This window comes from Triturus cristatus, chromosome 3_2 (assembly GCF_964204655.1).
Source record: "Triturus cristatus chromosome 3_2, aTriCri1.1, whole genome shotgun sequence".
Taxonomy (NCBI): domain Eukaryota; kingdom Metazoa; phylum Chordata; class Amphibia; order Caudata; family Salamandridae; genus Triturus; species Triturus cristatus.
The window spans coordinates 1,162,113,089-1,162,137,043 of record NC_140584.1 but is presented as its reverse complement, the minus strand read 5'-3'; the positions used below and the strand labels follow the sequence as shown (position 1 = coordinate 1,162,137,043).

The 23,955-nt window shown below is 43.7% G+C and overlaps 1 protein-coding gene across 2 annotated transcripts; it reads right to left on the bottom strand.

Moving 5' to 3' along the window:
* Window positions 1-705: 705 nt before the first annotated feature.
* On the bottom strand, window positions 706-23,643 carry LOC146859334 (C-X-C chemokine receptor type 1-like). Of its 2 annotated transcripts, XM_085650013.1 has the most exons (3): window positions 23,589-23,635; window positions 19,248-19,339; window positions 706-4,876 (listed from the first exon to the last, which is right to left on the bottom strand). In XM_085650013.1, the coding sequence occupies exon 3, from the start codon at window positions 4,866-4,868 to the stop codon at window positions 3,795-3,797; it is 1,074 nt and encodes a 357-aa protein (XP_085506139.1). In that variant the 5' UTR covers window positions 4,869-4,876; window positions 19,248-19,339; window positions 23,589-23,635; the 3' UTR covers window positions 706-3,794. The 2 variants fall into 2 exon arrangements, with proteins under 2 accessions (XP_085506139.1, XP_085506138.1); XM_085650012.1 differs by lacking the exon at window positions 19,248-19,339 and having other exon boundaries at window positions 23,589-23,643.
* Between the last annotated feature and the right edge of the window lie 312 nt (window positions 23,644-23,955).

Below are 23,955 nucleotides of genomic sequence, written 5' to 3'. Positions count from 1 at the left end.
TGTGTGTGATGGAAGCTTGCACTGCTGCTCTCTTTGCTCACTCCGTCATCTGTGGGACAGCAGACTGCACCAGTTGGATGCTGGCACTGCTACTGGGAATGCGGTCTCTGTCCCGTGTGGATGAGACCTCGGCACTGCTGATACCCATGCTGCACCTGTTCTGTGTGTGATGGAAGCTTGCACTGCTGCTCTCTTTACTCACGCCGTCATCTGTGGGACAGCAGACTGCACCAGTTAGATGCTGGCACTGCTACTGGGAATACGGTCTCTGTCCCGTGTGGATGAGACCTCGGCACTGCTGATACCCATGCTGCACCTGTTCTGTGTGCAGTGGAAGCTCGCTCGGTTTAGGACTTTGCTGCCACAGTCTGTACCTCTTTTGTGTGTGTTGGAGAAGCTTGAGGAAACATTTCATTATACATAAGATAATATGACTAATTTTGTCAGTTCTAGTATTTTTAATGTGATAATGTGATCTGTTTAAAAACTGTTACCTAACTTTGGCCCAATATGCTCCAAGCAGACTTTATTTCAAAACAGATTTATTCGGATAGAGCTCACTCCTTAGTTATTGTAATTTGCTGATGGTTCTTTATTTAGTGCCCTATTACACTATATATATATATATATATATACCCATATATATATATATATATATCTATATATATATTATTTTGGTTTTTTTAAACCTTAGAGGAGACATTCTCATAGTCAAGCTTTTTATTTTGTTTCAATACTTAAAGTATATACTATTATTTTGTTCTGCGTTAATCTCATTAAAATATTACTTGTACTTTTTGCTGAGGCATATTTCTGGCAACAGTTTTTCAAGAAAAAATAAATTAGTCTGTAGGTCATATCACAAGCTTTATGGTACTTAAACCCGAACACATCGGAGAAACGATTTTGTAAACAGGCACATAACAAAATGGGAGTCTCTGTTCTTTATGATGAATCTTGAAGGTACCACAGGGCTCGCTGTCCACTATCCAAATATTAAAATCCAGTAGGTTAAAATCATGACTCATGAAGTTAATTTGCATATTTAAAGATTTTCAGTCCAGATTATTTCCTTATTGTTCCTAACTGTAAAACCTTAATGGGCATATTTGTTTAAAAAAATTGTGCAGCGCAGCACAGCAAGTCACCTTACTGCGCTGCGCTGCGTGATCGGGAAAGGGCAGGAGTGCACCGTATCTAACAACATTCAGCACATTTCTGTCTTTTCCCTGTGCTGGTGCACAGTGTGATGCCTAGCCCCACAGCGCAGACACCCTTGCACCGGGTGCTTGCATTGCAAGCAGGATTGTTTATGTGCAGGAAGGCAAACCTTCCTGCACAAAAGCAAACCTGAGAGGCATTTTCCTCTTTTTATGTGTGCTGCAGAATGGAAGTAACGAGGAGCGAGGAAGATATTTCTCCTTGTTACGCATCACCTAAGGAGGTGTAGCCTTTTGGCGCATTCCCAGGTCTACCAGTTATGGTAAATCAGGAAATGCACCTTCCTGGGGCAGAATAACGCAACACAGCGATTCGCGCTGCCTAGCTATACTTTAGATTTATCAAGCCACACAGGGAGCCACGAGGCGGCCTTGTGTGGCTTGATAAATCAAATTTTAGAGTTGCTAGCTCTTGCGCCCCCTTGTGTGGCGCAAGGGAGACACAAGTTGATGATAAATCTGTCCCTAATTTGCTTTCCAATTTTGTGGGTCAACAAACTCAGTTCTACTCAAAGCTTTGAAAGGTCCCAATGAGATGCCTCTTGGGCTTTCTTGTTTTGTTTATGCCCTAAACAGTATCTTAAAGGATTTTGGGACATCAGGCAACACATCTTTTTGGGCTCCCTGTTCAGAAACAGTAGCATGAAAACATAGCCAAAACTTAGAACTATAGCAATAGCACTAAACTAAAGTTTGAAAAATCATTGACAAAACATTTTTTTGCACCTGGATCTAAATTACTTTTGTCTTGTAACAACAATAATTTACCTGGAATTCAGTGTCTAACCAACTTTTTCTTCCCCCTGTAAGAAAGACACAGTTAGGTGTATTGTTGGATGACTACAGGACTAGTCCCTCATATCACACATAGTGCTTGGAACTGCAGCTTTAGTTTCAGGATAGTCTTAATAAAAAATAAATCCCCTTCACAACTGACTTTCTTACTGTGTAGTGAAAATCAAAGCAATGCGAGGATTTTCACTTCTCCATTAAATTAAATCTGATAAATTTGTCATCTATAAATCTCTGGCTGGACAGTGTGCTCAACCTGTGCTGGGTTAATGACGTGGGAGGTGGTGCGAGACAGGAGTAGTCAGTGCTTAATTTGAGCTGGTGGTTTACGGTGCATGGCACTGGCACTTACTTGTCAACACTGTCGCTTGTGACAGTCTGCCACAAGGGGGGGCTGTCTGCGATGACCACAACAACAGTTTATTATTAATTCAATATACATTAAAAAATGACTATTAACTGTCAGCCAAGCCATTCCTGTAGCTTTGGGGGCCTGGAATAGTCCAAACTGTCACACATTGTAGGAGTGTGATGGTTAGTAGTTACGTTGGTACTATCACTGGTAGCGCTGGCAGGGGCTATGTGTGGTACATGATGGAGTGGCCTCCGTACGAGAGCCCTGGCACTAAATATTTTACAAACCAAGCACTGGGAGGAGGACAGAGAGGGATAGCAGAAAGGGAGTTAGAGATGACATGGAACAGTAGGTGAGATAGAGAGAGACGTAAGGCAATCGAAGTAAGGTGAGCTAGCCAGAAAGTAACATACAAAGAGGTAAAAAGAGGAATATTTGATGGAGAAGAAGGGCCATTGAGATAGATAAGCTTTTACAGTAAGGTACAGAGCTGGAGATAATTAACAATAGATAGAAGGAAATGTAGAAAATATGGTAGGTACACCAAAGGGGTGAGGTAGGGAGATAAGGCCAAAAGGGTGGTGGGTTAGCGAGGCAGAGACAGAGAGTAGACATATAGAGAGGCGAGGGAGTGAAATAAGTACAGAGAGATGCAAGGTAGAAAGGAAGAGATGTGGTGGAGAGATATATGCATATTGAGAAGTGTAGAAATAAAAGCCAGAAAAAATGAACACAGAGCCATACATGCCGATAGAGAGAGATGGGTGAATTGTAGAAAGAGGGGTGAGGTGCAGAGAGAAATAAGACGAAATAGAGGTAAGGTAGAGAAATACAGTAGCAGAGAGAGTGTGATGTAGAGAGAGAAGTGAAGACAGAGGTGAGCTATGTCAGTGAGTGGTAAAGGTGAGGTGAGACAGAAGGGGTAAGATGAAACAGAAGGAGGTGTATAGAGAAAAGGAGAGCAGAGATGATGATACACAAGACAAAAGAGGGAGAGGAAGAAAAAGGCATAGCATGAAGGGAGAAAAGTATTGAGAGAGGTTAGGCAGAGAACAGAGTAAGAAAGGGGGTAGTGAGATGAGTTAGTAAATGAATGATGAGGTAGATTCAGAGGTTCAGAATGTTATAGCGAGATATAGTGTTGTAAGTTAGAGACAGACAGAGGTGTGGTAGATGGTGTATTGAGGGAGTGGTCAGGTAAACATAGGTGAGGAAGAAAGAGCTGAGACAAAGAGAAATGCCATAGGTATAAAGAGATGTTGGGAAAGATCAGTGAAGATAAAAGGGATGAGGTAGAAGAGGAGAGGGGAAGTAACTAGAATTATTACTGTGGGAGACTTTACAAGGTGGTTGTCCTAGGCAATTGCTCCCTTTGTCCATGCCTTAAAATGTCTCTGTCCTCAAGAGTCTTAGGACATTATCTGCCTCTATAATGTGCTGGAAACATTTCCTTGGGTGGACATGGAGGCACTGAGGCCATACTTTGACAAAAAAGCCTTGCTGACCATTCCATGGTTAACTAAAATCCTCAAGAAACTGTTCTTAAACTTCTGTCCGATGAAGGCGTACAGAATGGGGTTGATGCAATTGTGCATGTAGCTAAACACCTCTGTCACAGACATGGCAGTTTCAACCTGAGTCCGCTTTTTACATGTCTCCTCAATTATGTGGCTCCGCATAAGGGAGTCAATGAAGATGACAATGTTGTACGGAAGCCAGCAGAAAAGGAAGGCCACCACTACGGCGAATATGACCTTCATTGGCTTGAACTTCTGGTTGCTCTTGGTTTGACAAAGGGCTCTAAATGTAGAACCATAGCAGAAAAGAATGACAAGCAGGGGAAGGAAGAACCCAAAGATGTGGCGGCTGATTCGAAGTATGATCCTCCATCGGTCAGTTCCATCAGAGCCTAGGTTCTCGTAGCAGACCCGGCCAATCCTTGGAGCCTCAAAATCTTCTCGGAAAATAAGAACAGGCAAAGACAACAAGGCTGAGAGTAGCCACACACCGAGGCAGATATATTTGACCCAGTCCCTCATCTGCATGGCTACTCCTGTGGCACGGACAATGGCAAGATACCGGTCGATGCTGATGCACGCCAGAAGAAGGATTCCACTGTAGAAGTTGACCTCCTGCATCCCGGAGACAACCTTGCACATGACGGTCCCGAACACCCACTCATTTACTCTGTAGACAGCCCAGAAAGGCAAAGTGACGGCAAACAACAGATCAGAGATGGCCAGGTTTAGGAGGTAAACATCGGTCGACGACCGCTTTAGTCGATTGTAGCAGATCACAAATACCACAAGGGAGTTTCCCACCAGGCTGAGGAAGAACACCAGGCAATAGAGGGTGGCTAAGAAGTATTTGTCCACGCGCTGTGGGTCACCGCAGGGAGTGGTGTCAGATCCTGGGAGAATGTATGTGTAGTTACTGCCGTCAAACAAATCTCCTAAATCCGATCCATCGAAGATCTGCGACATTTTTGTAAATTGGTGCATACGCCTTCCTGAGGAAAGAAGGGAAAGGAAGATGAAGAATTGGGTTGCTGCAGGTTTCATTCCCAAAACACAAATTTTGTACAAATCTTTCGTTCATCAATATTCTTACATAACCGAAATGTCTTTACTTTTTAGACCAATTGTGTGATTGTGAAGAACCTGTCAGTTACAGAACATTTACAAACTTTGCTTATGAATACTTTTGTATATCTAACATTGTTATAGTGCAACCTTCACCATGATGCCATGTCACCATGCACAATGCAACATTTAGTATCTTCAGTCTATGCCACAAAGCCTGCCAACCACCCACCCCAGAAATACTAATACTAGAGGTAGAAATAACTCATTGGAGTTGGCGTAAGTAGTCCACATTGAAGAGTTTTGGGGGCGATAACATGGGGAAATTGTTTTTTCTCTACTGATTCCCACATGTTTTTGCGCAGTGATTTCTGCATTAGAAAGTCGCTTAGCTCCAAACCGTAAGCATTGCATGGGGCTATAACCGCTCTGCACTGTTCAGGGCGGACTTCCTCCAAGCATGTGAATGGAGCATATTTGGGGTGGATCCGTATAGGACTACTAGGTACAGATGCAAAGTCATCTCAACTATAATGGTTGGGCATGGCCTACCATCAAAATCTAACACCAACGAAACCAGGTGCAAACCAGAGCCCAAGCCATAGTTTGTGTATGGAACCAACATGGGCCGTGTGTACTTTTTGCGAAAGCAAAGATCTTATATGGATAGCCATTCTGTGATTCTATTTGAAGTCTAATTTTTACTGCGTGAACCTCAACTAAAAAGTCCACACTAAACACCACTGGGCCATCTTTGTCCCGTGGCACAAGGCTCTGCATGGGTCAAGGCTGCTTGTTTAGCTTCGTAGCCCCCCAATGTCATCATGAGCCAGTGACACTTTGTAAATCCAGCACTGTTCTGTTTCCAATCCTTTATGTAATGCAGCACTGCCATATTTCATGCATCTATTGAAGGCTACTGAATCCAGGCCCTCCAGTGTACAACTGTGCATGCCTCCAGATGTGAGTTCACTGGAATACACATGTTTTGCTAGAGTGCTCCAGGAAAGCAGTGACTCTTACCTCACCAGAGCACTCTTACAAAGCTTTCTGAACTACAGTAAGTCGTAAATACATGCCCCTGAAAGGTAGTAAAACTAGCGATGCAGGTTTACAAATTACTAGAAGAATTATTCCAAATACACATTGAATCTATAGTTAAAATACCTGCTTTTTTCAAAGGGGTTAATTTTCTCATGGAGTTCTATGTTTTGTTGGTAAGATTGTTTTATTTTTTTCTGTCCTGCCGCCACAGAGAAGACAACATAGAAATAAACATCTGCATCTGTGAATACAGAGGGCGCTAGAGGCTTTTGTCTGCTCAGCTCACAAACAAACCTTTACCGTCCTGTTACCAACTTTCCATAGTACCCTGCAGAATTCTGGGAATTGATGACACAGTTGTTTTCGCATCTTCTATGATGATGTTTCCTTCTGTTGCAGCAACAATTCCACTACATTGCAACTGAGTCACTGCCAAGATAATGTATCACTAAAGTTACAGGGTGATCTAATACAAGCTATTGACAGATTATTGCATTTTGGAACACAAAATGTATGTGTATCCGCGCTCCACGGAGCACTCGGATTACTGAAAATCTCTGCAAAGTGGAGCAGAGTTTTTTCCTTGTTTGCCAACGTTAAGTTGGCAAGCACAAGTTAGGAAAATCCAATACTAAACCACCCCCAGTGAAATTTATCAACGCAGGTGGTCGCGGATGGTTGCAACCTGAAATCTTCTGTTCACATTGAGGAAGCTGCTCCTTGAATAGAACATTTACTCGAGTGGCAGAAAGAAGCAGCGCCCTGTTGCGCTGCGCGTAATGCAGTTTGCACTAATTATCCAGCATGGGACAAACGTCGGATGCTATAAATCAGCATGAACGGCGCAACCTAACGCACTCCGTCGCTTGCAGAAATTTGCGTAGTGCTGCAGAGTTTTTGGGTGACTTTGCAGCGTTCCACATAGCGGAAGACGAAACTCTGCGAACTCCGCCCAGACCTACTCCTAATGCCTTCCACTTTGCATGTACAGCACACATCCAACATGGGAAACGTTTCAAGTTAGTCTCTGCATAGTATTTTGCACTGGAAGGGTACCCTTCCATTACACAGCCTATGCAAGACTCACTCACTCACCTTTTTACTATAGTGCCAAGGTGTGTGCATGGCACTCAGCAGCCTGAATCTGTGCCAGCACTTGGCAGAGGGGAAGAGAGTGCCATTTCTCTGTAGATATGGCGTTGTCCTATCTCCTTCACACTCAACGCAGCAAGTCTGGGTGCTGTGCTGCATTGTGTGAGAGCTTTGTAAATCTGGGCCCATGTATCCAACGTTTTTATTTATTGCTTCCTACTCCTTTAAACACACTTTGTAGGAACAAAGAAGGGAAACCATGTCACATCAGTGGTAGGTAGGGGCATAGCTTAGTCAATGGGATTTGGAGGTGTGCATCTCAAATTTCCTACCTATATAGTAGCGGGCTGCAAGGTAAAGGGGTGAAATGACAAAGGTTTGGGATGGAGTGTTTCCATGAGAAACAAGATCAGCTCTGAGTTACCGTAGGTGGGTCTCTGTCTAGAGTGGCACAGTGGGCGAAAAACGATGGTTTGAATGCTATCCCTAATGACTGCCACTGGTTGGACTCTTTGCAAGCATTCATTCAATCACGTTTTGGGTGTTTGGTTGCCAGTGGCATTTCTGGTAACTTGAGACTGGCACAGCTTTCCAAGTTTACTACTGGCAATGTTTGTGAATTCTAAAAAGAAGTAAATTTGCACCCATTCAAGGAGTACTTCAATCCGTGCAGATTTGCTGCTATTCTGGTAAATCATTGACTACATATATTTAAGAACCAGATCCAGAAAAAGTAAAGACCAAATTAAAATCTCTAAGTGAAATGAGAAAGACGAGGAACAAATGACACAGACATATTAGGCTGGACTCAGGGCCCCCATGCCCAACTCCCAGACAAAGAAGGGTGTCACACCCTAAACACCCCTGCTGAGGCTACACCCACGCCCATCTCACCTGGGCCTGGTCGTTCAAACCAGGAACTCATCACTACAGTCAGTACAAGACAATGTCCTAGAGCCCCTGCCCCTGCACTTCACTGCACGCACTCTTCTTTGTCTCTGCTACAAGAAGCCTTTATGATAGAGTTGTCAAATCAATGCCTTCTAGTGCTCGCCTTTTACAAATCCTTTTATGAAGTGACTGAGGGCCATTTGCACTTAGCCTGAGTTGCAAATGGAGGAGGGCACTCGGGCAAATGAATATGCTGAGCCGATCCACAACCGAGCCATGTGCCTGGCTTGGCTCTAAAGTCAGTGCTCGATCCGAGCCATGACAACATTTGGCGTATATTTAGTGCAACATGGCTCAACAAACGTAATGTAAAAATATGATGCAATCTCTAACATTCGAAAAAGCGTATTTGTTTAACATGCGGATGCGTTTCACATTAGCACATTGGATTATTTCATTTATTAAAAGTGATAGTTTTTAGAAACATTCATTGCTCACCCCCAACAACATCAGTAGTGAAGTTAGATGCAAGTCAGCAGTCATGTAAACCCTAAACATGGCCAAGATTCTTAATTCAAATTGAACAAAAAAAAGAATAATGTAATAATTCAAACATAAGAGATGCTTGTACAGCGCACATCCTGAAGCCGTATTCAAAAGGGCGCTTGTTTGTTGGAACAAAGACAAAGGAGCCTCTGCTAAATACGTTTCCCAGGAGTTACACAGTTTGCCCAAGTAGGGAGCAGGCGTTGATTGCAAGTCATCTAGGGCCATATCAGCAACAGCCAGCGATAATTATCGCTGGCCGTGCTTAGCGATCATTTTCTTATCGCTGGCTATCTCTGCTTTTTATCACCCTGGTAGCGCATTATCATGAACGTGCTGCTCCAGGGCGATAAAAATTCCAGAGATAGCGATGTTATCACCGTTTTGCAGGGAACATCGCTGGTTTTCCAGCGAAGTTCCCTGCAAAAGGGCGATAACCTTGCTGATACGACCCTGTGGTTGTATCAGCATAATCCACCCCCAATGTTAGGGGTGGCTTAGTCAGGATTTTAGCAGACGTTCGTTTTTGGAGAACACAGCAGTTATCTCCAAAAACTAACATCTGCTAAAATGCAAGGGCATCCATGCTGATAGCGCAAAGACGCGTTATTGCTCTCCTGACATGTGGTGTATGTCAGGAACGCCCACTTTGCATCTCATTAGAGATACAAAGGTAGGCGTAGTGTAAAAGGGTGCTAACATGCGAATACGCATGTTAGCACCCTCTTGCTGATAAGGCGTTGGTTTTATTTCCTCTTGTCTGGCTTTTAAAGCCAGAAAAGCGGAGATAAAGCCCTTGATGATATGCCCCCTAGTTTTGTATTTTGAAATCCAGCCCCAGACGGGCATCTCTGTCTCCCTCTAACAAGTTAGTCTACGTCACAAGGTCACTGTTTTGTCTTTCATGGCTCAGGATGAGAAAGAAAACCGACACAGATATAGTAGACCCGAATCATGCACCCCAAACTCAACTATCAACCAAGAATACATCTATTTGTGGTGGGTACCAGCCCATCGCTGCACCCCGCACCCCCCCCCCTTCAGCTATGCCCCTAGTGATAGGTGTGGGTTACCTCTCAGCTCAGCGTATTTTTATTTTACACTTTGCAGGATTGACAACTGCACAACTTTAGATCCAATCACACAGACAGGAAATCTTTCTGCTCAGGGCTCCACGCGGCAGAGGATCGACTTCCGCTGCTGCACAGATCTCCCCCGGCCCTGATTGGATGCCCAGTACGGCAGTAGCACCCCTCGGTTTATGCCTGATAATGCCTGACGTAGAGTGCGGCCACCATTTCCTGCGGCATGCAAGGGTCGCCCAGGCAAGCCAGGAAGGCCAGACTTTGCCTGGGTGAAGCTAACAAATTTGGCTCATCTTGGCTCATGGTGAAGCTTCCCAGCTCCACTTGATTATGCAGCCACGGTTCAACCACTCCTTGATAGTAAGAGAAAAAGAGTTAGCAGCAGAGGTAAGACTCATGGCCAGCACTCATGCATTATTGCCAGATTATGGTCATATGTCTGTCAACTTTAGTTAGGTCCTGCCAATTGGACCAGGTCGCCAGCCACTTTGGTGGGAGAGGGCGGAGAGAGAAATCCTTCCTGGGCGTCATGCACAAGTATGTGCAATGGTGCTACTCACACATTTGTCAAAAGGGAAATGTACACCCACACTACACATACATATTTTACGCAACTCAGTCATGCAGGCATTTGAAATGAGATGTGCAAAAATAGTGATTCCCTGGTTAGTTTATAAATGGGGACTCAGGATGTGCAATACAAATAACGTCAACAACCACAAAATAGCACGTTTGTGGATATTTACAATTGTTTGAAGATTAATATCTCACTTTTATCAGGGCACCTATTTGGTACACTTATCTTGTAATCAAAAGTGTTTTCAGAAAGTGTGGGAAAGTACACTGCTTGGAATAGTTAACAAAATGTATGTAGGAATGGGTTCACATACAGTATTATTTACATAAGTACCAAAAGTGTACATTAAGAAATTACACGTCCATTCATATTATATACACTGCATACAGTATGCACAATGTGGCCTTATTCAGATGTCGGTGCTGCATTAAAGAAGCAATGACAAAGCAAAAAGGTCTGGTATAGGCAAGAATGCATTTATTTTTTATTTATTTTTTTAAAACATGTGGAATGTACTTTAAACAAGTAACACCACTGCGTAAACGTGACCTGCAAAAAAAAATTAAAATAAGTAAAATATATGACCCATGTCAAAAATAAATTCAAATGTAATAAAATCAGAAATAAGATGGCACATGAAGACATGCCACTGTCCTCCCACTGCTCAAAAACCCTCTATGGACCCATCAAGCTTGCCAACTACAGACCAATCTCCTTGCTACATTATTCTGCCAAAGTCGAAGAAAATCTCATCAACAGACACGTCACCAACCAGCTCAGCTCCCAACTCGACATCACAAAGTCTGGATTCAGACCCAATAACATCACAAAAACAGCCCTCATGTCAGCGACAGACAACGCCTGTGTGATCGTGGTCAGAGAGACATGGTGCCCTCTTACTCCTAGACCTCTCTTACTCTTTTCACATAGTATCCCAACTCATATTCATCCAATTCCTACCTGAGATTGGAATCCAAGAACCCGCTCTCCACTTAATCTGCTCCTTTCTGACAGGCAGAACTCAGTCAGTCAGCTTGGCTCCCTTCTCATTGAATCCTTACACCTCATCTCAACTTCACAAGTATCCTCGCTAAGCCTAACTCTCTTTAACACATACATGATTCCACTGGCCAGCATATTCTGAACCCATAACATCAACATCCTTTCCTAAGCCGACAACACTCATTTCATACTCTCTCTCTCGGAAAAGACTCCCCACACTGGGACAAGTTCATCACCTGCATAACTTTAATCGCGGACTGGATGAAGACCATCTGTCTCAAACTGAACACTGACTAGACAGAAGTGATGATTTTTTGGGAAAAACACCTCACTGTAGTACGCTACCTGGTAGCTGACTGAACTAGTACCCATACCCACCCCAGAAACCACGAGATTGTAATATACAGCAAACTCGACATGACTGCCCAAGTCAACGCCATCACAGCCTGTTGCTTCCACAACGTGAAAATACTGAGGAAAATCTTTAAATGGCTCATGACCAGCACACACAAAACCATCACGCATGCCCTTGTCACAAGCAAGCTACACTACAGGAACACGCTCTATTCCAGAATCACTAAACAACTCACCAGATAACTACAAACCAACTTGGCAGCCAGAATCACTCTCAACCTCCCATGTGGTACACATTTCACACCACACCTCAAGGAGCACCACTGGCTCCTCATACACATATGAGCTCAGTTCACACTGCTCACCCTTCCTTCAAAGCACTACACAACACTGGCACAACCTACCTCGACAGCTGCATCCAGATACTTTCACTCAGCCGTACTCCTACTTCCTCACATTCCAGGCATATGCAAAACATCTGGAGGTTGGGCCTTCTCCTCTAACCTACCTAAAATGTGTACGGACATTCTGCAACACATCAGAGCCTCCTCCTCACTTCTTGACTTCCACAAGAAGTTGAATACCTGACTCTTTCAATAGCCCCCTTGCATGCATTTGGCGAGGCTAGAATCACACCTCTTCAATGCAAGGATACGCTCCTGAGTGATGGTGCATCCTTACAAATGCTTAGAAAAAACAATTAAAAAAACAATTCATTCGAGCTGTTTTTCTCAGTGTGTCTGAAGTAGGTTTCAGAAAAGTCTGAAGAGTTCATCCTTTGCTCTTCTTAGTTCTCTAGACCACCGTTAGATGTTTTTTACCAGTGTTTGACCAGACCTGTGAAGATACCTACCAAGTAGGTTCATTTTCCAGTTTTGTAGTACTGGTCTGGGCTTTTGACTCTTTACTGATCCCAGTTTTAACCTAGCTAGTTCTTGTTTTAGATTATTGCTGAACACTCTTAGCATCTTCCAGCAGGAGGGTCAGCTTCCGCTTCCTCCTTACAAATCTCTGCTGCTGAGATTTGGATGCAAGATAGCTCTTCTTGCTGCACCCCATCCATTGCAACGTTTTGAGATTCTGACCTGTATATTTGAAGGTAGAATTTTCTGTGTGGTTTTTTGCGTTAGGATATAATAGAATTTGGAATGTTGTTACCCAACGCGGCTTTCTTTAAGACCCCAAAAATGACTCAAAGAGGTCTCCTCACTTATTCTTCCCATATTTTCACCTGTTAAAACATTTGCTGTATGAAATATGTTCTGGCCGGGAAGGATATGGCTGCCCATGACCAGTAGGTATATATTCATTCTACTCAGCAAAAGTGTTCTCTTTTTAACCGCCAACAAGAATTTGAAACATGCAAGAACCAGGCATGTAATATCAGCACACATTATTCACAATCTAACTTAAAAACACAGTAGAAGCTTTTTTGAGGCGAGTCATTTTCATGCAAAACACTAAATTTTTCTCTTAAATCAAAATGATAAACAGTGCCATTTGTATTACTCCATAAATATTGTTTAAAACATCAAAAAATGCTGAGAAATTTTGGTGGGAATTAAACATACTTATTTCGGTGCTGTTCTTAAATCTATATGAACAACTGCAAAGTTAGGGTGATCTTTGCCGATAATCATATCTCCAAAGGCGTAAGCCTATATGTGAAGGTGATATTCAATATAATTTTAAAAATACAAAAAATAATAAAGAAAATCAGAAAGATCTACTGAGGAACATGTCTACTATCACTTCAAAAGTTAAAGATGGAAGAATGCCTTCAAGATATTCAAAGAACTTGTCAAACAAGGGAAGAAAATGCAATACTAAAACTGGTGTCAATCATAAGAGATGAGGTACCAGCCATATTTAGTTCTCATGTTGGGTGTGTTAATGCTGTACATAACTGCTGTTGTTTCATCTGTCAGCTAGCCCTTTTTCGCAAAAGTAGCAAAAACCCTTGTGAGATGATGGCACTGGAGCACATGAATGAAACCTTACAGTTTGCCCTTTTGTAATAAATGGTTAGTTGGGGAGATGTGAGTCCTTCCCAAGTTATTATTCCAAAACCTTGTCAGGTCCAACACATAGATGCAATAAAGTAAACTTAAGATCAACCCAATAGCCATGGCGCAAAGCAGACAGGCTTAACTTAAGGAAAATGTAGCCAGTATTTAACGGTACCAAAACAATTGGAAAGTCAAAACACAACACAAAAGAAAATCCCACTACGAATTTTTCAAACTCAAGAGACATTTAATAGGAAAATAGGACACAAGAATGAATAAGTCTAATCTAAAAAAGATATGTATTTTATAATTTTAGGGCATACAGCACCCAGAAAACTTAAAGTGCCAATCCAAAGTCACTGTGCATGGTTGACCTAGGCACGATTTCAGATTGACTACAATGGAGTGGAGGACAGATGCACCAGTTGGGTTGTCCCAGTCAAAGTTTTACCTTTTAACTATAGCTTAGATTGAGAGTTTGGCAGACAGGTTATTCCATCATAAATGTGACGGATATCCCATCAGCCTTATTACAAGTGAACTATACAAAATACTCAAAACTGGCTAACACATAACCATCTCAAACAAAACACTATCAAAACAGAATTCCTTCTCTATGTCTCACCCAACTAAAAACCCAAGACTAATGTATGGATGAGGTATATCATGGCCCTCAATGGCTCTCCTCACATTATTGATTCTGCAAAAAAATCTCTGGGGATAACATTAGACAAGTAATTGCACATGCAGGCACACATCAGTGCTGTCACCAAAGGAGCAAACTACCAAATATACTTTTTAAGGAAATAATAACCTATCCTACCTCACGACGACTTCAAATCAGTTTTCCAAGCCTTAGTTATTCCAAGATTAGATTATGGAAGTGCAACTCTGTGTGGCCTTCCTAGATCTAAGCTGTCACCTTTAATGGCCTCGCTTAATGCTGCTACCAGACTCGTCACTGGAATGAAAAGAAACAAACACATCTCCCCGGATCTAAAATCCCTTAACTGGCTATCTTCTGAGGCAAGAATACAACTAAAACTTGCTTGCATGACTCACAAAACCGTACACTACAACACATACTTGGCACAAAAATGTGAATTATCTGGCAGAGGTAGATGCTGTAGCAGTAACAGCACCCTGCTGCTAAAACCACACAGATATTCCATAAAAAGAAAACTTGCAACAGAGCCTTCTCAGGTATTTCCCCAAATATTTGGAACTTCCTGCCACCTGAAATCAGAATGATCCCTTCTACTGCACATTTAAAAAATAAGTGAAATCACTTCTTATGAACAAATTACTACCCTAAATGCATTACCCTGGACTCTTGTTCCTCACATATGTTTATTTTTAGACCTGGTACCATTGGCGTGAGTCTCCCTTCCATTGTTTCCTCTTTTTTTAATATGTTTTGCTGGTTTTAGATGCTTTGGGCACAGTGCCACTGCTATTCAGTGCCACAGTGCAAGTGCTCCCTATTGTAAATTGTTGGAATATATTAGTGACTCCATGATTGGCTTATTTGATTTACTTGTCAGACCCTAGTACAGTGCACCATGTGTGCCCAGGGCCTGTAGATCAAATGCTGCTAGTGGACTTGCAGCACTGATTGTGCCACCCACAGAAGCAGCGTGTAAAGTGTGTCTCAGGCCTGCCATTGCAGAGCCTGTGTGCAGTCTAGTACTGCCACGTCGACTTGGCAAGTGCACCCACTTACCAGTCCCTAAACCTTCCCTTTTCTACATGTTAGCCACCCCTAAGGTAGGGCCTAGGGCAGGGTGCATTGTTTGTGAAAGGTAGGACATGCCCTAATGTGTGTAGCATGTCCTGATAGTGAATTACCCCCAATTCTGTTTTTCACTATTGCAAGGCTACCTGCCCCATAGACCAGAATGGGCCGTTTGATTATAACATCTTATAATCCTAACTGACCCAGGGAACATGGTAGAAAAACGAATTTAGTATGCCTGAACTCTGAATGATAAACTACATATTTTAGTGAAGTTGGTTGTAACATTCTGAGGTTTGAAAATATCACTTTTAGAAAGTAGGTATTTTCTTGCCTAACCATCCAGCCTGCCTCTGCTAGGTCTGTGTATTCCATGTCTGGTTTGTGAGTGACAGTGGCTGGGGTGGCTCCAGGAGACAGGGTGAGTCAGCACAAGGCTGAATAGACCTATCTGCATTGGGAGTGGTGGGAGTAGTAGCACCTGGGCCTGAATAGGGCTATGCCTGCCTTCCACAATGCTGGCTCCACCTCCTGTGGTGTGTCTGATGACCCTGGCCCACATTGACAAAGGAAGAAGTTGTGCACTGGCAGAATGCACCCAGAAGTGGTTTGGACTAGGTACAGACACCCTCTGCCTTCAGAGGACAAAGGATTTTACAGTATAAATATTTGGGCCCTGATCCCAAGACTTTAGATCACTTATGGACATCAAGACGGACCTTTTGCCAAGGAGAAGAACCAGAGAAACTGCAGGAGTTTCTGACTTCCCCTGTGCCCGTGTGTAATTGCTGGGGTTGGCCTGCAGTGCTTTCTTTATTGCCAATGAAAGGAGAAAGACTTTTATTTGCAACTTTCATCATTTTGAAGAAGAATCTCCAAGGGCTTGAACTGTGCTTGCCTCCTGCTGAAGTCTCAGGGATACAAGACTCCCCCCTGAATTTCCTTGCTGAGAATTCTGTCTGCAGAAGCCTGCATGTTGTTGGGAGCTGGATGCGCGACTCAACAAGAAAAAGCATGTCGCATCCGAAGCTATCGCCGTCGCATCATCGGAGAAGCATGTTGCCACCGCAAGGGTCGCCGTCGCATTTTCAGAGAAGAGTGTCTCCGTCACAGCTGTGTGTCGTTGCATCACCGGAGAAGCATGTCGCTACCCCAAGGGTCGCCATCGCATCATCGGAGAAGCATGTCGCAGGGTCTGTCGCGGCTCCAAAGTTACAGAGTCGCCGCGCGGCTGTCGGGCATGCACGCATCGTCTTCACGTTGCATCGCATCAAGGAAGCCATCGTCTGCAATCACACCGGATATTCGCATCGCATCATGGTGCCATCTTGTCGCATCGCAACCGGGACGCACCACAAGATCGTCGCATCACCTCCTCTCCGGTAAGGAACCGACGCATCGCCTACTTTGCGCAAGCACTGAGGAACAGACACATCGCCTCCCCCGAAGCAAGGAACCAATGCATCGTTCTCCCTGCGAACCTTTTGCTTATTTTGCATGACACAAACAAAGGTACTTTGTGGGAAACGTGTCGCATTTACCATCTAAAGTGAACTGAATTATTTCTACCATCTTAAATTCATTTTCTATTACTGTGTTGTGGATTTTTGTCGTTTGGGTCTTGTGTTAAGTCTAAAAAAAGAAAACGTATTTTTATAAAACCTGTGTTGTGTCCATCTGTAGTGTTTTCACTGTATTACTGTATGTGTTCACAAATGCTTTACACACTGCCTCTGAGATAAGCCTTCCTGCTCATGCCAAGGTACCACAAGGTTGAGCAGGGGTTATTTTAGGAGTGAAGCCCCCTTACTCTGACTAGAAGCAAGGGTCCTTATTTGGACAAAGGTTCAAGCCATTACCAACTAGAGACCCCCAATTCTAACATTTATTATTTGCCTTGTTAAATTCATGTATTTTTTTTGTCTTGTCACTTAGAGGTTAATTCCACAATTTGCTGTTTTTCACAGGTTGAACCTTTTTATTGTACCTAGCCTTTTCATTTTTTTTCTCTTACATGTCACTGACTTTGAATCACCTGTAAAGCACTCTAATACCCACTGAGATCCTGTTTGCGCTATATAAAACTTTATGAATAAATAAATAAAATTATTTATATCTTATGGCATGCGTAATAATGAGGCTGGACTATGTGTCATATTTGTGAAGGATTAACCCTTTGGCTAAATTGTAAATGAGACCCTTAGTCTACTTTTCGGAAGCAGAAATCCTCCAGTGGGCAAGGTTGAAGGCTTTATCTAATGAAGTCCTCTCAAAGTCGGATAGCCATTGGCAGAGATCCCACTGAAGTCTGTGGTTTTAGAGAGAAAAGCTCTAAGTGGGAATAGTTAAATTTCGCACCAAGTAACGTCATAACATCAGCCGAATCATTTTCGTTACCATACACCATCACGATTTTGACATTGGGACTTAGTCTCTTTTTTGGAACATTACACCTTGAGAGGCAGGGCCGGACAGGGTACAGCAACCAGCCCTGGCAGATTGCTGCTCGACTTGCCCTGGGAGCGGGACGGGTACGGGGGAGGTGCTAACATGAAGTACCACTCCCATTTTTGTTACAGGCTGCCCATATTGCGTCACTGCTGCACAACCGGCCCCCAGTAACAAAACAGGCCCCCATGAGCACAAAACCGGCCTTCACTCCTCAGGCCCACTGGGGAAATGCCCGGTGCCTGCTATGACCATTCCAGCCCTGTTCAGTGGGACAAGCCTGGAAGCTGTGGCCAACCAGGCTGCACCAAAGATGGATACCGTAGGGTCCGCAGAAGTGTTGTTTCAGAATGCAAAACGGTTTGAGAGGGAGTAACCTGATTTTCTTGCTCACTGAGGTGTGCATTGGGTAGCCAGCCTCGGGTGGTTGGTCCTGGTCATCTGGAGGTCGAAGATGTTTTAAATCTCATCTTTTCCAACTATTTAGAGTAGATTTTCTTGGTCACTTCTGAGACTCTCAGGATCCAGGGTCCACTCCAGCAGAGGCCATCAGTATTGGTTAACTTCCAGCTTTTTATGTCCCCATTGCCACACAGGAAGTCTGGCAAATTACCCTTGGAGTCCTCTTCTTAGTCCTGGGTAAATGTGGGTGCAGGTACAGCCATTCAAGTCTGCACACAGGCCACAGTCAGCAGGCTCAGGCTTCTTTGGTTCTTCTTAAGGTCCAGATGTGTTATAAGGAGTTGGGGGTTCGGTCCCACTTTTGTACAATTCACTAGCCATTGAGTGAGGGTGACTTTCAGCCACTCCCTAACCAAGGAGCAAACCGTCCCCCTTTTGCACCATATCCTGTTTGTACTTACTGAAAGCTATCCTGTAGTGCATCATTCTCAGGGGAAAAGAGGAGAGAAGCTTTCTGGGGAGGAGGCTAGTGGACCAGCCAAAGTTGTGCCTATGGAAATAACCAGTCTCGTCCTCCTCAACCACACCATTCTGATACTGGGATCAGTTCCCCCACGCCACTGCAATGGAGACAGGCTGCCCACATTAGACCCTGGAATTATAGGACTCCACATCCCCAGGTCTCACTTTACACCTAACTATGCATGGGTGGGCTTCACCCTGATACATTTCAAGTTAGTGAAATTCCTGAACACTGCACAACTGCCATTCCTGAGAGAGGATGAGACACAAACCACACACTCATGCCTTCCCGCCAAAAGTTCCAAGCCACTGTATCTATTCTGGGAGCAGCGTTCACATTTCATCAAGGTGAGTGAACTGACGAGGGCGGCTGCAGGAAGGCGAATACTGAAAGACCTCTGGAGTTTCGGGCAGGCAAAGACTAACTTTTTAAGAGTTACTTTACCTGTATTGTTGCGATAATTAGGGCTGTGGCCTAGTTCTACGAGTTCTGGATTCCCAACTCACTGGTGCAGGGGCACGGAGTTCAGTACACCAGTGATAAGTAGTGAATTCCAGGTTACTGTATCCTCCCCAACCCGCTGAGCATACCTGCTGATGTGGGTCAGTGCTTTGTGGGCTACTAACGGGGAGCAGTGGTAATCCAAATGGTTGTTCATCAATGAGTTACCACTCATGGATCCCTAGAAAAAGAATATGCATTTCAACCTAGTGAACACAATGCTGGCTGGGGACATCACAGGAGATAAGAATTAAAAGCAGCTATGCATTTTCATGAACTGTGCAAACAACAAGGAAACATTATAACATCACAATATTTAGCCCTTAACACGCTTACTGTGCTATCTCTAGCCGCTATGCTAATTCTATCAGGTGAATAAATGATAGACCAATTTGTCGTGTTTTGTAGGTGGTGCACATACCTGGAACAACAGGATTTGCCATGTTATGGAAGAGCTCACCAGCTATTTAAAGCACAAGGGCAAGGAGATTGTGTTTGTGCAAGAATACAATTCTGGCACCAGCCAGTGAGGGCATGATGCTTGGCAGAAATGTAGCAGCTTCGGTGAATGCAGCTGAATCTGGTGCTGTGCCCATTTGGATCTGCGTCTGGATCACTGGCTGAAGATTCTCTCTCCTTCTTGGTCATGTCAAGAGGTTTACATAGGGCTGACCACTGACTTTCAACCTACATTGGGGAACTTTCAATTTAATCCAAGAAGTAATCGCTATGAACTAGCTTGGTGAAAATACATAATCTCGGACTATGTTTGCTTCACATATTCATCGTCAATCCTTGAAAGGCAGATTTCATAGATCTCGTAGCAGACTCGTGTCACCTTAGGTGTTAACAAAGTCATTGTTTGAATGACATGACAGCTCCACGAGTTCTGTGAATTATAATGACGTCTTGAGTGCGGGCAAAGGTGCAGACAGACCAACTCAAATAGAAATTGCAGCTAAAATGGAACATGCCCTTTATGTGTTTAAGGATCTAAAACTAAAATAAAGAAGTCTAAAAGCAAGCAATTAAAATAGAATTATGATGGGGGACAGTCATAGTGTTTATAATATCCCTGGAATAACTCTGAAACTAAACAATCACTGAATGTGTTTTTGCATGATCATGCGTATCATAACTTCATGACACATTTACAGAACAGAAGCACGTGCTATAATGTGCATTCGATGGAATAGCAGTTCATCATGTGTTTGTTGTTCAATAACATAAGTTTAAAATTAAAGGAATCTCTGCATGGGAAGATATGGCTTTAAGACACTATTTTTAGCAACAATCCAACTTCATCATTGAATTTGATTTTTTGTTAATATTAAGAGCAGGAATCGAATGGATTCTGTAGCCTTATGAAAAAAAATATATGTGTAACATTATTTTTTACTCATAGGAACAGCTACAGACCTATACAGTGAAAATCACTTTTGGGGGTTTGTCACTGTAAGAATATGCCAATCTTAAATTCTTACATGTTCTACTTATAAATACTAAGCACCCTACCTTGTGGGTATAATGGGTCACTTAGGCGTGGCTTAATTTGTACCTTAAAGCAGAATTCTTTTATGTCACAAAGGGTATTTATACAGGTTTAAAAGCTTTAACAGTCAGACTACACATGTAGGCGTGAAGTCTTGTTTCCTTGTCTGCCTAGTTGATGGCAAAAATGTATGCTTTAGTGCACAGGTGACATTTAGCCTCCATGCCATTAGTGTATTTTCTGCACCATATACTACTTACTGGAAAGCTACCGACGTCAATTGGAGATTACCCAATTTTATCATGTCTAAGAGTTATAGGACATACATTGGTGACTGGTTAGCAATACTTTAGTGTGAAAAGTTCAAAAGCCACCAATGCCAGACAACAGAATATATGAATTTCATCACAATTTCCAACCTTCATATGTGTTGTTGATCTTTCATACAGCATTTTAACGTAATGTGTTCATTCCATTTCTAATCTTTTGCACCGATTATGAGTCTGTACCAGTTCGCCTAGCACTGTGAAGTGACCATTGGCGATACACTTAGCACTAAGACAACATTTAAACATGGAAATAAATGCATGGATGGCGAGCCATTGAAATACTGACATTGGAAAATGGAGCATGAATCAGCATTAACTAGAAGTGCAACCAAATATCTGATGTAGCTTTATAGTCCCAAAACAGAAACCACAGGTTGCAACTATGTGATTCTTCATGGAAAGTTCCTGATTTAATTTGACGTCCAGATTTTTTGCACCGTAATTTGGAGGGAGAATGGCCCCCAATTCCGAGGGCCACCAATTGGGGGCTGAGCTTTTCCAAACAGCAAGATTTCAGTTTTTTCACCTTTTGCGCTGCAGACAGTCAGGACTCATCCAAGCCGCAATTTTCCTCAGACAATACGGAAACCGATGTTTTACATCGATAATATCCTGTCCCAGTGAGATGATCAGCTGGGTGTAATCGGCATATGAGATTACATCAAATACACTGGATTTAACAATCTGGGCCAGGGGGCCAGATGGATGTAAAACAAGGTCAGGCTCAAACATGGGCCCTGAGGCACCCCTTTATTGATAGGAATCGTGCTGGAGTTAAATGAACCCAGCCAGATCGTTTGGGTGCGACTATCTAAAGACGTTGGCAAACCGCCGAAGGGCCTTGCCCTCGACACCGATCATCTGCAGTCTGCTGATCAATACTGCATGAGAAATGGTGTTGAAGGCCGCGGGGAGATCTAGCAACACAATCATGGCAGGTGAGCTAACATCCAAAAGACGGGGGATGGTGTCCATGACGGCCACCAGCACGGTCTCTGTGCCGGGGGCGGCTCTGAATCCTGATTGGGGTGAGTCGAGAATCTTATGGACCTCCAAGAATGACATAAACTGTGTGTTGACAAAGCTTTCCAACATTTCCCCCAGAAGGTGATATGGGGCTATAGGTGGACAGACTGGCTGGATCGTATAGGGAAAGCAGAGCGGCCTTCCAGGCTCCTGGTATTTTGGCTGATTCATGCGAAAGGTTGAACTGAGAAAAAATGGAAGCAGCATTCACAGTGGCACGATTTGCAGAAACTCTCGGAGGTCATAGCTTTGCTGCAGCTGAATATGATTTGGCATTAGTCATTAACCCTTGCATCTGGTCCAAGTTTCGAAGCTATTTCAGTTGCATGTTTCGATAATGATCTAACATTACAGTAAATGCCACAAAAAGGCACAGTGAGGTTGAAAGAAATCTGTTACTATTTTCAGTGGAAGGCGTCAGACAAACTGATGGGGAGAACTCCAACGGAGAGCTGGAATCATCCTGTCTGCCAGAGGAGGGAGAAAGCTCCCCAAAGTCTCAGCTTCTCATAAGGGAGACAAACGGGAAACCCTGCATGCCCTACAAACAAATGGACCTTCCAGACACCGGAAAGGGAGAGCGCCACAAATGGCACAAATTTGCTTAAATGAGCCAGGTTGTTGGCAATATTGCCAAGAAATGCAGCAGAGATGCTAAGTCTGTGCTTAAAAAGGGAGGTGGGAAGAGAGCAAGAGAGGAGGGGTGGCGTGGGTGACAGGTAAGCAGAGACCGTCGGGGTTTTAGGGGGTCATGTGTGATAGGAAAACGAAGAGGGGGAGAGAACGAGAGAGCGCGAGAAAAAGAAAGTGGAGAAGGGAAGCGGAATCTACACGAGCGAGAGATCTAGAGAGAGAAAGAGGGCTAAAGATAAACGTTATCGGTGAGAGGTGGAGAGACTGAGAGAAAGGAGGGACAAATACTCTGTGCGTGAATGTGTGCGTGTATAGACGTTCACACACGTCCACGTAATGGAGTGGAGGTGAAGTTAGACAGAAGGGCAAGAGAGTTCCGATGTGTGTGCGTGACAGGAAAGAGGAGCAGAGAACGAGAGACGGAGAAAGGACGTGCGTGCGTGTTTTACGGAAAGAGAACGAGAGATGTAGGAAGGACGTGCGTGCATGTTTCACGCAAAGAGAACGAGAGATGGAGGAAGGACGTGCGTTCATGTTTTACGCAAAGAGAGCGAGAGATGGAGAAAGGACGTGCGTGCGTGTTTTACGGAAGGAGAGCGCGAGGCGGAAGATTTGGTACAAGAGGGATGAGAACGGAAAGAATGGTTTGCGGGAAGAAGACGGGGGCGGTGTGCGCGTGCTTCTGCACGTGCATGTATGTGTGAGATGGCCATGGAAATAAATAAATAAGTGAAAGAAAAACATGATGTGTGGGATGAGGAAGGAGAGTGCAAGAGGCAGAGGAGAGGCAACGACGATACAGTGCGAAAGTGTGAGTCCGGGGAGGAATGAGTGTGAATGAATGGGCGTGTAAGTGGGAGGGAGGGGATTCTGAGAGTGTGATGTGCAGAGACAGGGAGGACAGAAAAGGACACACCCTGGTTAAAAAGAGCAATTAAGCAGCCTCTTACTTGGTGCCACCGAAGTAGATGTACCCCTTCTCCTCTCAATGTCTGGAGCCTCTGGGTGCCCTGTATAGTGAAAAAGATTAAAAGAGGAACTCACGTTTCACAATCTCTTTGTAACAGTGCTTGTTGTCTGAAGGTCGCTCGGGCCAGCCAGCTTAATCTGAGCGCTTCCTAAATTCCAGCTTTTAATCATGCATTGATAAAGCCAATAGATTGTGCTATAGATGGACTGTGTGCGAGTAGGTGGTGAGGATCAGACCTCTTGGTTACTTCTTTTGTGCCACTCTCTTTGAGTTCAGCGCTCTCCCTCTGAGACACTCACAGGAGCACCCACATGCCCGCCCTTTCTTTAGGGAGCAAATGCATAGTA